This window comes from Xiphophorus hellerii, chromosome 6, assembly GCF_003331165.1.
Source record: "Xiphophorus hellerii strain 12219 chromosome 6, Xiphophorus_hellerii-4.1, whole genome shotgun sequence".
Taxonomy (NCBI): domain Eukaryota; kingdom Metazoa; phylum Chordata; class Actinopteri; order Cyprinodontiformes; family Poeciliidae; genus Xiphophorus; species Xiphophorus hellerii.
The window spans coordinates 25336543-25351868 of NC_045677.1; the positions used below are offsets into that span (position 1 = coordinate 25336543).

General features: G+C 36.7%; 1 protein-coding gene across 1 annotated transcript in view; it reads right to left on the bottom strand.

Moving 5' to 3' along the window:
• Positions 1-359: 359 nt before the first annotated feature.
• atp1a2a (ATPase Na+/K+ transporting subunit alpha 2a) overlaps positions 360-15326 on the bottom strand; it is a 60997-nt gene continuing 46030 nt past the window's right edge. The window contains exons 18-24 of the mRNA XM_032566485.1: positions 14778-14932; positions 12157-12280; positions 7894-8039; positions 7669-7799; positions 6589-6690; positions 6249-6340; positions 360-691 (exon numbers count right to left, since the gene is read on the bottom strand). Coding sequence (XP_032422376.1) covers positions 663-691; positions 6249-6340; positions 6589-6690; positions 7669-7799; positions 7894-8039; positions 12157-12280; positions 14778-14932 — 779 coding nt within the window. The 3' untranslated portion in view covers positions 360-662. The remainder of the gene's footprint in view (positions 692-6248; positions 6341-6588; positions 6691-7668; positions 7800-7893; positions 8040-12156; positions 12281-14777; positions 14933-15326) is intronic.

Here is a 15326-nt window from a genome sequence, read left to right on the forward strand (position 1 = left end):
TAATAATGCCCAGGAGCAATATTACATTGAATGTTTAATATAAACAGCACAATACTTATAGTAGGTGAAAAATTGCACTGTTAGTAAGCTACTTTGATCTATGTTAATGTACATTAAAAAATCTGTTGTATGATCAATCCCATAGCCTACCAAACATTAGTTTAGAGAATGGTCCATGAGAGGGAACACTGCTTCCATTGCTGTTACTCACAAAGGGACAAAAAGTCTTGGATAAATTTCAGAGATCCACAGGGACATTCTGAAGTGACCTGGAGGAAGCAATTCATGCATGTGAAAGGAGAACGTGTGTTCTGTGCAATGTACTTGCAAAAAAATTAATGACAGTCAACAACAAAGAGTCATAGATAGTAATCCATTTTATTTGAAAACTTTCAAACTGAGGCCACAATACATCACTTCAGTAAGAGTTTACGTGAGGCACAAAGGTGCACAAGAACATCATTGTGCTGTAAATGTTTTCTGATGAAACAGAAGAAAGGAACAACTCACAAGCCTCTTTTCAGCAGTATTTTATGATAATCGGATTTGTGAACTGATCCATGCAATATTACATCTGACAGACACACACGCAGTTTCACCCTCACAAAGCCCGGAAGTAAAACACACATACACACACGATGCAAACTGACATTTTCTGAATGTTAATAATACGTCTCCTCCTCCACCCAACCTGGAAGAAACCAAGAGAGAGAGAGAGAAGGAGAAAACAGAGGAAAAGTGTCAGGGAACAAAAAAAATGACAGGTTTCATAATAACCCATTGTATCGCTCTATTTGTATTCATCTCATTGCCTTTCTCTTCGTACATTTCCAAATGAATCCCCTTATAACTCAGAGTCTGATCAGCAGCCCGTGACACACAGATTAACAGAAATGATTAACTGTCAGCATGGATTGTATTTGTCTGCCCACGTCTTGCCCCTCATCAGCTGAGACGCATTGGCAGAGAGCAGATTTTCAGCCATTGTAAAGTTTCCATATCGTATGGATGATCTTCAGGGCATATCTCAAGAGTCTTCATCAGCCTGCTTTAATTTCCTCTCCAATCATTTAGCATTGGCTCTGTTGATGGGTGATCAGGTATGTTTATTTCCTGGCCTGAGTTTGACATATTGGATATTAGCTCGTTGGCAAACAGGATAACCACTGCGCTGTGCTTCAACACAGAATACAACCGGAAGATCAAATTGGCTTGCCAGAAAAAGATTGTTCATGTGTTTGTTTTATTCTAAAGTCTGTGCTTTTAACTTCTACTTGTTTAAATGAGTAACTGCGTTTCAAGTACAAATCTGCAAAAAGCTTTGACAATATTCTGCTAGTGTCAAAAAAATAACATTTTGCAATTTTGGTGTTTAATTTAAATAAGAGCCGCAATTAAAATCACAAGTGATTAAGTATGGTTACACAATAAATAATAAAAAAAAATAATAATCCTCCAAATGACTTCCTGTCATCTTCTTCTTTGTGGTTTGCACCAATGGAAAGATCTGGTTGTTGATGTGACTCATGATACAAAAAACAATTTTCCATTGTAGCCTTGAAATAAACCAGTTTTGATACAGAGTCATGACTTGCATCTGCTAAAGAAAATCTATGAACCTACTAAAGAATTAGGGTGTTTAGAAGGATATCTTCCACTCATAACTTTATCAATGATACAAATGGAAACATGCAAAAATCTTGGTCAGCAATCATAATAATATATCATTTAATTTCAGTGACCGAATTTGCTGAAAAATGTCACCGTTTTATTTTATTTTTTAAAAATGTCCCTATCAGAACCAAACTTCTCAAGGAGAGAGCGAGAGTAAGGACATCCATTATAAATTGAAATGCTTATACCCAGTGACTGTTTTGAAACTTTATTGAAGTTGTGTATTGTACAATAATCCCACCCTGAAAAGCAGAATAGTTCAATAAAATAATTTAAAGATCTAAAATAATATGTCATTCTTGCTCAGGATGAGCTTTTCCTTCTCACCAGAACCTTGCAACAATTGGCAAACTCCTGTGGGGCAAAACAGATTCTTCAGTTGTAGGGGCAAACAAAGCGGAACTGAAATAATTTCTGCCTGACCCAAAAAGCCTTGACATCCATCAAAAAGGCTTAATGACCAGATGCATTGTAGGACAAGGATCAGTATTCTACGACCTTTGATAGATGGAGCAGTGCAAGAGGCAAGAAAAATCTAAACCTGGCCAAGTTTCTGTTGAAAGGTCTGAATTCAGCTCAAGATTCAGCTGGACTGGACAGCAATGTGTGTTTATTGTTTTTTTGTTTTTTTTACATTTCCTTGTTTATCCTCAAGACTGCAAACAGTGATGTAAAAGGTTACTTAAAACTCTGATCACAATCTGGTGAACATGCAGCAGTTGGCTTGAGCTTGAGATCAAATTCAATTTCAGCTGTCAAGAGGATGTTTGAATTTCACCAACAGAGATTTTCTCGTTTATAAGCTGTGATTTTATGCTCCTTTTATTAAACAGAATACCTGAACAAACTGTCCTGACACAACAACATTTAAATGCTATTTTGTTAGAAATCAAACTTGAGAGACAAACAATAATCATTCCAGTGTTGCACAGGCAGCAGCTTTTATAGCCTAGGAATTAGGCTTGAATCGATTTCATTCTACTAGATTCCTGATAGTTTTCAGTTGCATTTACCAACCATCAGGCTTCTGTTTTTTTTTTTATTACAGCTTGGATTGATAGAAACTTTTAAAAGGAAAATTAGTGCAGATCCTGTTTCACAATGCATCCTAAAATTAACAATGATGCCATTCATTCATGTCAGAGACTAAAGGTAGGTTACTCCCTTTGCTTTATTCACACGATGGGACTTTTCAATGAGACAGCTGCAACCGGTGCTGAATGTTCCTGCATCCCAACCAGTTCTCTTTTGCATTTCACCAAAATAAAAGCTGACAGTAATCACCCATAATTGTGATTAATTTCTCAGCAATTCATCAGTCAGTTACATCATATTTGTTATTCATTCTGGTTCAAACCGAGAAACAATGACACACGAACAAACTGCAGCAATTTTTTGCTTGATTGACTGATGATTTGTTTCTGCTATAGAAGCCAACAGAAAACATGACAAATTCAGTGCGGAAAATAAGTATTTGATTCCTTGCTTATTTTCTACATTTGATCACTTGCAAAAAAAAAAAGTGCATTATAGTAGTTTTATTTTATTTTAAAAAGACAGTATTAACATAAATTTCTGACAAAATGCATTACATAAAAAATGGTTTGCATATAATCAAGTGAATAACAAAGCCAGAGTTATGCCACCCAGAGATTGGTTATGTTGCCATGTTACACACAGATGAATCAGCTATTTATTAGCATATATGAAACACACAAGTGCACAGAATCAGTTTCTTTAACTCCAACCACCATGGACAGATCAAAGAGCTGTTAAAGGTAGATGGATACCACGAACATCAGCCAGAGTTTTTTGAGAAGGTGAAAGCTTTTAAGACAATAGGCTCACTTTAAATGGACCAGAGTTTGTTTAACCCATTGGTCCAGACCTTTTGTGCAGGTGAGAATACAATAATGCAAATCCTCAATCAACCAAACCAAGACTCACATTTCGAGGCGGTCTTTGTTTCCAAACAAACTTCGGTATGGTTTGCCAAAAATGTATTTATAACATGGGAAAAATGTGTTGTTATAAGTGAAATAATCTGCCAATGGATTTAAGGAATTATTTACTTAAAACAAGCTCATGTATCTTGCTATAAAGTTGCTTGTAAGTTAGTTTTTTCTCATTTCAAGTGTACTAAGATATTTGCACTAAAAACTAAAATCAAAAGTTCTTCGATTTTGTGCCTTGATACGACCCAACTGCAGGAAATATACATCTTTTTGGACTTCGCCATTCATCATTGCTTGGCATTTTGGTCAAAACAAGCTCTTCCATGTTGCTAATGCTAATACTGGTTGTACAGGTTGGGATAAAATCGCACCATTTTCTGCTTAGTGATGCTGCTGCCAGCATGTTATGGGTCAGGACACACAGAGGATCTCCCTGATTCAGCTTGCAGCAGCATTTACCGACTCTGTTCCAAAATAAGAAATACCCCATTGCGATACCTGTGGTTAAAGAGCTGCTCATTCAAAATGGTATTGCAGTTATGCAGGATTTCCATATTTGTTTTTTCTGGGTCCTTCATTTCTGTCCAGTGGGAGCAATTATTGTCACAATTATTGTGGCTTTGTTTGCAAATTATAGTCCACTTGCAAATAAGCACAATGTGAAAGCAAACCATGCAAAATTAAAAAAATAAAGTCTGCCTTCAGTCCAGACCAAACAAAAGACCTAAAGGACTTTTTTGGTGTGAATACATCCTAAAATGACCACCAGTCAACCTCCACGTGAGGAGGTGAAGGGGTGAAAATATTCATAAGAAAGGTAATGGATCAGCCTGCAGCTATGTGGAAAGTTACAGGACCACAGTAACCAAGAACACCACGGGTAAAGCATTGTAATGGACTGACATCTTACATTCTACTCATGAAGAAGGCATGTACAGACATTTCTTTGGTTTGCCTGTGAACTTCTTAATGATTCAGAGAAGAGAGAATCTGCTGTGGTCAGATGAGACCAAAGTCAAGCTATTTTGCATCATCTCAACCTGCTGTGTTTGGAGGAAATGAGTTGATATGACCCGAAGAACGTTGTGGAAACATTGCTCTAGGACTGTTTTTCTGCTAGTAGCATACAATGGCTTCCTCACATCAAGGGTCTATTGAACAGTGTGATTTCTTATTAAATCTAGGAGGAGAACCCCAAAGATGGGTCATGGATAAGTGTTCCAGCATGACAGTATAACCCAAGATACACTGCTAGGACAGCAATGATGGAGCCAGAGAGGAGCCATGTTAAGGTTATGGAGTGGCTGGGTATGTTCAGTTGGGGGAAAAAAGGAACTTCAGTCTAACAGAAAATCAATGACGTGAGCAGAAGCTTCCAGTTGCCAAGCAGCAGGCAAGAAACCTAAAGGGTTTAGAGAGTTTCTGTACAGAGTAGTTGGTTAAAATCCCTCCTGAGATGCATAAAAACCTGGTGACCGCCTACAGAAAATGTCTGAGTGCTGTGGTCACCAACATAAGTTTCTTCACCACCTTCTGAGTTCAGATTGGACAAGAAATGAAATATATTTCAATCAATAACACACAAACGATAATAACTTTTATGTGATGTACTTTCTCATAATTTCTGTTGATATTCTGTACATGACACGACCAAATTATGTACCGATAAAGTTTTTTGTTCCTAAGTGAGCAACCTTGGATATTAACAGGGGATCAAATACTTATTTCCTTCACTATAGATCATGTTTTGCTGTGTTTGCAAGCATTTTGATATGTGGATTCCTTATGGAATGGTGTGCAGTGTTTTCTCAGAATGGTAAAATGATTATCTGAAATTAGAAAAACAGACTAATCTGTTCAAGATTATCAATAGTTTTAAATCTTTGAATGGATGCTAAAATTAAAGTTTTTGTATCAGTTTTAAATTAAACAAGTTAAGTAAGTGATCAGGTCATTTCATAAAGTTTCAGATTTATATTGATTTCAACACTACATTCACACTGAGGTGAGTGTACTGTATGCTGCTGTAACCCCCACCTGTATATTTATGTATGTTTCATTTCCTTCTGTTTTTTAGTTGTGCCTGATTTCCTGTGACGTTTCTCATCATCCAGCTGAAAATAAGATCTAAAAACCAGTCTTGTAATTTGTCAAAGTGTCCTTGAGCAAGACATTGAAAGGTATTGCTGCCTGCAAGAAGCTTACAGGTGGATAAATGAAGATTTTAAAATTTTAATTATTGGCTGAAAAGACTTTCATAACATAGTGCTGTGTCTGTTTAATCACATCTTCTAGGAAGTACTTGATAAATTGCATAGCAGTGTACACAGCGCAACATCTGCTGCAGAGGGGCTTCGTGTGCATGGAGATTTTAGGACTTTAATGCCAAACAGAGCTGCCATGAGAGTTTCAAATTAAAAGAGGAAAGTCTTATTTGGAGCATTTACTTTTTACACAGACAGTTGGGAAAGCTGAGACATGAGCACTAGATCAGAGCCACAGTTTTAGTGGAAAATAGCAAATGGGCAAAAGGGATGTTAAGCTGTTGTTTCCTTACTTAATTTTTCATCCAATAAAAACAAACGAGCTGAAAACCTTTTCATCCTTAAAACTGCTTACCTCCTGGGCTCCTCCGCAGAATTAATTTACGGACTTCATCGTAAACAAAAATGAGCAGGCTGTAGGGAAAGGCACAGAACCACCACAGAATCCTGAGAGCAACAGGAAAAAATGGAGTCAGGGAGGAGGGAAGGCGTGCGCAAACAGCGAAGAGTCACAGGCAGAGTGCAAATCGTTAAACTCACTGCAGTCATTTCTGAATATTAAAGGGCTAACAAGGTGGTGTTTAAAAAGATCAGAGACTTCATTTGAAGTTGAGAGTAACAGGCTAATGGCAAGCTATTAGGTCTTCGAGGGGTTATTTTTCGGTTCAGTGGAGATGTGTGCATACGGTGCATACTTCATGGGGTACATGCGCAGAGCCACGTCCATCCCAGGGCAGTAAGAGAGGAAGGCAGCCAGGGCTGTCTCTACAAACAGGCCGAAGATCAGGATCCTGTTCCTGTTGCACACACATTAGGAAATGTGTTAGAAATAGAAAAGATGTACATGCCACTAAGAACACAGCTTAAAATAAAGCAACAAGGAATTGGCATAAAATGATCTTTTTTTCTGGGTTGATTATTTTTTCCTTTTTGCATAGTTAAGAAACATTTGTTTACTTATTTTCCATCCTGTATTTTTATGTCAAGCAGATTTAATTATGTCAATTGCCTTGTAAATTATTCTAGTAATATTAATGTCATCATGTTTTATGATTATTACTTACAGTATGTGCATGGATTCCTTGTAAGGCAAAACTAACTTACAAGCAATTTTTCTGCACAAAGTAGGAGCTTGTTTTATGTACACAATTCCTTAACATTTATGAAAAAGTATTAGATATAAGTGAAATAATCTGCTGGTGAAACAAGCCATTTTTCCCATATTATAAGTGTCTTGTTCCACTGGATTATTACAATTTCATCAAAAGGTAACTTAAAACAAGCTCCTATATTTTGCTGAAAAGTTACTTCCAAGTTAGTTTTGTCTGATTTCAAGTGTACTAAGATATTTGCACGACAAACTAGACCAAGAAAACTTGGTAAGATTTTGTGTTTTTTGATATTGGTCCGATAAGTAAAACTAGGTCAATATTAACAGATGATATTGATTTCCATCTATTTCCCATTTGTGTGTCAGGATACGGAGGACAGTGGATGTCCAGTTTTGGTAAAGAGATATAATATCAAAACATATTGATTATTGGCCATAGCACTGATATCAGATATCCTTTTTTAGCCCACATTTTCATATCGTTACATCCCTACCAATAATAAAAAAAAGACTACACAATGAAATGACTACACAATGAAAACCAACATCCGGATCAGTAAGATTTCCAAAAATCAATACTTTCCATTCATGTAAACATTTGTGGTTCACATGCTCTGCTTCTTTCGTCACAATAAAACCAATAACAGTTCTGATGATTACTTACCTCATGCCTTGCTGAAAGAGTGAATTCCTCCTGGTCTTGCAGATGATCAGATCAGCCCACTGGACAACCACAATGCTGGAAAAGAAAGCTGTGTGGCAGGTGAATTCAATGATCTTCCTCTGTTCATACGTCTGCAAAGTTGGAAAAGCAGGTTTTATTTGCTTTTATATGAAAATCCCATTATTCATAAAGCCATGCTGGCGACTATGTGCTCTCGCCCCTTACCCACTGCTGCCCATAGCTGTCCTCCAGGTCATTGAATTCACGGTCATCCCAGTTGATGCGGATGCCCAGCAGGTCTTTTGGGAGGAAGCCGTTTTCAGCCAAGATCACAAAGTAGGTGAAAAATCCAGCCAGAGCCTGCATCATACCTAGAGGGAAGAATATTCACTTCTTAATAAGGCACCAACACTAATAGATATATATTTTAGTTACAACTTGCTAAAACTATAGTTTTTTTTTACCAGTATTTCATTTTCTCGGTACATATGATAATTTTGCAAATGTAAATCTGTGTTTAATGCCCCTTTACAGCAACAGATAGACTGTAATTTAAAGAAAATAGAGACAAATGTCATGTCATGTTAGCATAGAAAATTCATTTATTGTCCATTAGTTGCTCCAAACACAATTCATCATGATTAATATGGTTGTCTCCAGGTTTCTCACAAGTCTGTCAGAAATTAAAATCATTTATTTCTATTCACAATTTATATTCTGTCAGGTTGTATTGACCTGTATGGAAAACCCTGGAGGAAATTTGTGGAAATGTCTTCTGTACTGTTTGTACAATGGTTGTTGTTCTGCTGTGGCTTAAAGGTGCCAACTGATTAAAGTTATTTTTTAACTACTGGTCAAGTGTACTTACAGCAGCTGGTATATTTACAAAGAACATATGAACAGTCCAGTATTCAAACTGCTTACATTTTGTCACATTGGAATTTAAATCTTCAGTATCTTTTATTAGGATTTTATGTGATAAACCAACACAAACTTCTTAATTGTGTCGTGAAGTAGAATGACACATGATTACCACATTTTTGCAAGTAAAAATCTAAAAAATGTGGTGTGTGTTTGCATGTAGCCCCCTCAGGCAATGCTAAGGGGGCCTACAGAACCCATTTTAAATTGCAACTGCAGCTGGGAGCCTTTTTGGGATATTCCTCGACCAGCTTTCTACATTTAGAGTCTTTTCCCAAGTTCCTCTTTGCTAAATAGCTCAAGCTTTGGCAGAAGGGAGAATGTCTGTGAACGTTAAATTTCAAGTCCTGTCAAAAGTTCTCAACTAGATCTGTTCTAGGCCAGTGGTTCCCAAATCTGACAATAAAAGCTCACAGATTGCGCAATGGCCACATTTTCATGCACTGAGTCTACTTCTCACTGCGTGAGAAGATTTATGCTTACAGTCCTGCTGTGATGATGTATACAATAAATATTTCAGTTAATGACTCAAACTGATTAAATGCTGCTGATTTGGTTAAATACTTTCAAACCTGGAACAACAGGAGGCTGGAGGTGTGAGCTCCTCAGTTATGCAGTTATTTGAAATTATATTTCTTAAGACTTTTTTTTCCCCATCAGAATAGATGCACATATATTACAGATTGGCTATTTCAATTTTTCAGTTTGAGATTAAGTTACTTAGGCTTTTTCTACCAAGGTTGCAAAGAGAACAGATGAAATAATAATAAAATAATAAGTTATTTTATTATAAATGATACCAACAAAACTAGTTATCTGGGGAGACAGGACTCTGGTGTTGACTCTTTGTTGACTAAGCTGGAATTCAATAATATGAGTATCAGGTCTTTATATCATAATGTTTTTATGTAGCTCACATTGTCTGACAGAGATAAAAGTGACATCAAACACTAAAAAAAGGCTGTGTAAAGTTTTAAGAATCCCTACTTCCAAAAGCTGCTTTATCACTGTCAAATCCATATTGAGCCATTAATCACTCCAGACAATCATGTAAATCATTTCCCATCTGTCGTATGACAGCACAGTATAACAACTGAGCCGGTGTTATTAAGAAGCATTTAGGAAAAGAAACACGCCAAACAAGCCCGTACAAAAAGACTCAGATCTCTAAACAGTTTATATTTTCAGGCTGTAATGGTTGTGAACATCTCTGTCTTCAGCCTTCTAAATGTTGCTTTTTGGGGGGAGTAATGCTGATCCAGACAGCTGACGACGGCAATATTAGGAGATAGGCTGTTATATTTTCATGCCTTGACATCATATTTCAGAGACTCCTATGAACCTAACTGACTGGCTGTCTGACAGAGAGCTGAGATGATGGTTATTAATCTGTGTTCGATATGTGGGTAAATAACTCCCTACATAAGGGTTGTTTCTGAAAAGCAAGATGCAGTTGCTTTTAATATTTCCAATTTTTTTTTGTGAGCTGCATCTTGACAGCTTCGGCAACTGGCTGCCTTGCTGTGTCAGTGACAGATTTGTTTTAAAAAGAGAAAATATATCATTTTCCAAACTTTGCTAAATTAATGGTGCAACACTGCTAACAATGGCGCAGTTGTTCGAACTGTGGCCATTCCGCAAAAAGGTCACTTATCCCTGCTGGAGGCAGTAAATAATCAATGGATGGATAGTCAATAATTGTAAGACATTCTGAACTGTCTCCATACAAGGTATTAAACAATTCTGCATACACATTTAATCGCCTGTTAAGTCAAGCTGACACAGATTTCAGATGCAAAATTCTGCCACATGTGTACTGCACAGGCATATACACATGTAAGTTGCACACTTAAATATTGCAACAATAACCCAATAATAACATTACTTCCTTACTCTGGCACTATGTTATCTAGAGACTTCACTCATGTTGATATGCTGGATGCTTGAAAAGTGAATGGACACTGAAGACATTTGGCTGGTAATCATGTCACAAGTTACAGAAGCTCATAGAGCAGATGTCTGCAACCTTTACAGTCCAAAGAGACACTTTTCATCCTCACTTCAGCTAAAAGACCTTGTTTACATGACCTTTTAAAAATGACAACTTCTCAATTTTTATGGATATCAACTTTAAAAACTTGGTGTCATATTTGAAAAGTCAACATTTTAGTTCTATTAAAAATACCAACATAAGACGTTTGAGAACATAAGACAGATTCATTGTCTTCCAAAGGATGTTGATATTTGTAGAAATTTTGTAAAAAATAAAATAGAAGCACATCGTTTGAAAGTTAATAAAAGTTACATGTTTTGGCAAATTCAAAACCTTTATGTTGTTGTTATTGTATCTATATTTGAATTCGTTGCTTTTTTTTTCATCATCTTAGTCGAAGTTATAAAGGGCCATTGTGAAGTATCCAAAAAGCAACTTGCAGGTTGGAGACCCCTGCCAAAGAGCATGAAAACGTAGATAGTCAGGTAATCCCTTGGCAATTAAAAGAAACAATTAAAAAAGATGGTAACGTTATGTTACGTAGCAGCGTAGTCAGTCAAAATGTTAACAAATATCATAAACTCCAAATATCGATCCCAATTACAGTATTCAGTAGAAGTGCATCAATAAAGAGACTCATTTCTAAGAAACAACTAGACTATTTGAACCACAAACATCTCTTCTTTTCTTCATTTTCAGACCCATGAAATGTGTCTTTTCAAAAGACCCGACTCCTGGATTTGATTGGTTGTTTCTACATAGTAAGTACTGGGAGCACTGGGAGAAGGCAGAAGAGTTTGATTTTTATCACAGACTATCTGTCTGACATCATACTATCACTACATAGTGACAACAAATGTGTTATAAAAGTTGCATATTGCAGCTATAAATGTGCTACATAAATAAATTGGATTTGATTTGGTAGATTTTGATAATGTTCATTTTGTTAATTCTGCTTATGTACTTGTTAGATGTCACCTTCGGGTCGCCTCTTCAGTTAAACATTTAAATCCGCCTGTCCTCCAGTTACATAGGTCTTTAATAAATGTGATCTGCCGTGTCTTGCAAACCTTTCCACCTTCATTTTACGGGAATTAATGCCCAGAATTGATGCTCGTTGTCGGCTGTTCTGAGCTCATTCAGTTTTAAGTGAAGCCCTGTCATATTTTTGCCCTATTTAACAGCGTATGAAATTGGGCCAGCCTTTGATCCTTCACAATTCCCAAATCAAATAAAACCAGAGATAAGAAGCACGTGTTCAAGAGAGGCGCCAACCAGTAAAACATGACCAAGATTAAGTTGTGCTAATAGCTGCACTTGCCTCTCTCAATTTGCTGTAAATGTCACAAGAATTACAAGAAAACCAAGGAAACGTCTGCTCACCTCTGGTTCTATTTCTGTAACTGCACCTACCTAAACATTTACAGGTGCCAGAATTTATGATAAATGTCAGTATTTAAGTTTTTACGACAGAAATGTTTATTATCTCTATAAAGTCAATACAAGAGGCCTGTCACAGTGATTTAGGTTTAAGATCTGCTGGTGAGAAGGCTTATAGATTTGGGAGAACAGACCTATCTGTCCGTACGCCATGCTGATGAGGCGTTCATTGACCAGCTTGTCTGTTTTCGGATTTCTTGGTTGGCGCTTCATAATGTCACTTTCAGCCGACTCATAAGCTAAGGAGATAGCAGGAACCTGCAGGGACAAGGGAGAAAAGAGCTTACTTTACATCAGAACAATAAACATGCAGGGATTTGTTTTTGCTGCATCCTTAAAAAGGCAGGTTGGACCAGACTTATTGCTGATATAATCATGCAATCACTGTGCAGTGGGAGAGGAAGAGAAAGGGCAAAAGTAGAGGAAAGAGAAAGCAACGACAATTACAGAGGGATGTGTGGATGAGATGAATTTCGGGACATTCATAAAACAAAAGGGTTAAAAGGTTCCTGTAATAAAGATCTCATATTGGCTGGGTTTACTAGGTGAGCAACAGAGCAATATGTTTGACTTAGGGAAGGAAATCTCCAGGATTTAGATGGGATTTGAGGTGGGGACTTGGCACTGCTTGAAACTGAGCACACGTCCTGTGTTGTCTGCAAATCCAGTTTGTTTTGGTGTTGCTCTCCTCTGACCTGCAGCAGTGGAGGAAGCGGGAACAAAATGTCTGACAAATATTTTTCTATCTTCTTTTGAAAGTGCACATGAAATGATGTTCAAATGTCTTCAAATGTCTCATACGGCGTCCCTAAGCATGAAGATAAACATCCTGATTAAGCCGCTGTTTTCCTTGCTTGCTAAAAATAATCAGAGCAGACTCCATGTGCTGGTCGCCGCTGCAAAATCTCTGCAGAGTCCTTGAGCCTGTAGCCAGGAGTTGCTCTAAGCAGTAAACAAGCTGTTAACACTATTACTGGCAGACACGGGAAATCAGTAAATTTAACTGTGCACTTCAGCGTGAACACTTTTTCAACTCTTCTACGTGAAGATGTTCTTTTTTCATGTTGGTTCAAAATATCCAGATGTTCATTCCCATTACTTAGAGATGTCAATGTAAATGTTTAAGTTTTTTTTTAAATATAATAATACTGATCATATAAACAGTATCCAGTATCCATTATCCCACGCCTACAGGAAAATCAGAGCAATCGGAAGACAGCAAACTTTGCAAAACAATTCATATCTCTTGGACTTTTTCTCATTTTGTCACATCATAATGAGAAATTTCAATATATGTCTCATTAGGGTTTTATGTGCACAAAGTAGCACACAATTGTGAATTACACAGAACACAGCTTTTATCTTTTACAAGTAAAAATCTAAAATAAATTGGCCAATTACTCATCCCCTTTATTCTGTTACTCCTTAATAAAATCCAGTGAGCCGATGACTTCCAGAAAACATCTGGCAAGAAAATGGAGATCACTTGCGTGTAATTCGATTTAATTTCCCTTTTGGATAAATGAAGTAATTATGAACTGAATTAATTCAGATTTTCTATTAAAACGAGGACATTAAGGAACAAAGAGCTTCCAAACAAGTCAGGGATAACCCTTGCTAGATTGTGAAACAAATAAACTAACAAAATGGTTTAGGTCAATGCAATGCTGGAGTTATAATAAAAAAAAACAAAAAAACTGCAGCTGTAACTACAGCAATACGTGACTCAACTAACTACACCTTTTCTTTATTTGCAAACAAAATTTTGTAAAATCATGTATCCTTCTCCTACTTCAGGATTATGCTCCACATTGTGTTTATCTATTATATAAAATCTAAACAATAATGAAAACACGTGGCAAGCAGGTATAGATGACGATGGAGGGAGACACTTTTTAGAAATGTGACAAAATATGAAAAAGTTTGAAAAAATATGGATAATTTCTCAAGACATGAAAGCTTGTCTTCAGTTTCCTGTGCGAAACTATAAAACATCTACCTACTGACTTTTAACTCCAGGCTTGTAGGATGTACCATTTTCTACTGTCTACTGGTGTTTTGATGATTGACAAAATGCAAAAATTAAAGTAATGAGCACAATAGTCCCTCTGAATTTTTCATTCTGTGATTCCTTTCTTTCTGTAATGATGGATTACGCCCCTCAGGCAAGCAGCATGCCAGCAACTCTTTTTGTTGCAACTGGAAATACAAAGCAGAGACTGGCATCTGGAAATGGGAGGCATGTGAAATGTAAATCTGCATGTGAGTGTCACCCGGCCTTTGTTCTGCTCCAACAAATGGACGTCGGCAAAAAGCCAAAAGCAAATTTCCTCCACTGATAGAAAGAGCAAATTAAACCAAACAGTTGCTCTTTTTCTTACCTCCAGGTTCTCATATTTGACACTAGTAACGCATTTTCTCTTAATGTCACCTTTACCTTGCCTGTAGCTATGCAACATGCTTACAATTAGCACCCTTTCAATGAGGAGAACTACTAAAATTAACCAAAAATTTCAGGATAATTTAGTAAAAAGAGATAAATATGAAACATTATACTGGTTGTAATTATGGATTAGAGCAATAAAATTACAATAAAGCCACAGTGAATGTTAAAAAAAAAGATTCGAAAACACTACAAAGGCATAACTAGAGAAAAAATTAAACGTGTCAAACTTCCAGATTTAAACACCAGAGGAAAAAAAATTATTACTGGCATCACTGCACAAGAATTTTTTTCCTTTGTTGCACTGCTCACCATGTCAGTGCCCAGGTCGATGCAGAGGATGGTGACAGTTCCCAGAGGAAGAGGAACACTGGCGATGATGAAGAGGAGGAAGGGCGAGATCTCTGGGATGTTGCTGGTTAATGTGTAAGCAATGGACTTCTTCAAGTTATCAAAGATGAGACGACCTGTGCGCAAACAGAGGGAGAAAGGGCTTTTTTTCATCCAGAAATGTGTGTTTGTTTAAAAAAAACAATGTTTTGATGTGTTAATATTAATAATGAAAATTCTTATGGGAATTCATGAAAGAAAAAAACATAAATATTGGTTCTCCAAACTTTATACATCCATGTTAAAATACCAGTTTTTTGTGACAAAACTATTATAAAGCTTTTCTACCTTCAAATGTCCTGCACAATTCAATAGAAAAATAAACAAATCTGTTTTCATATAAATGAAAAAGAGGAACAATCTGGTTGCATACCATATGCTTTTCTCAACTTGACATCTTCCATCAAAGATAGTGAATCTGATGCAGCTGAAACAAATTCACCCTTTATGCTCAGATTCTTCTTGCACCTG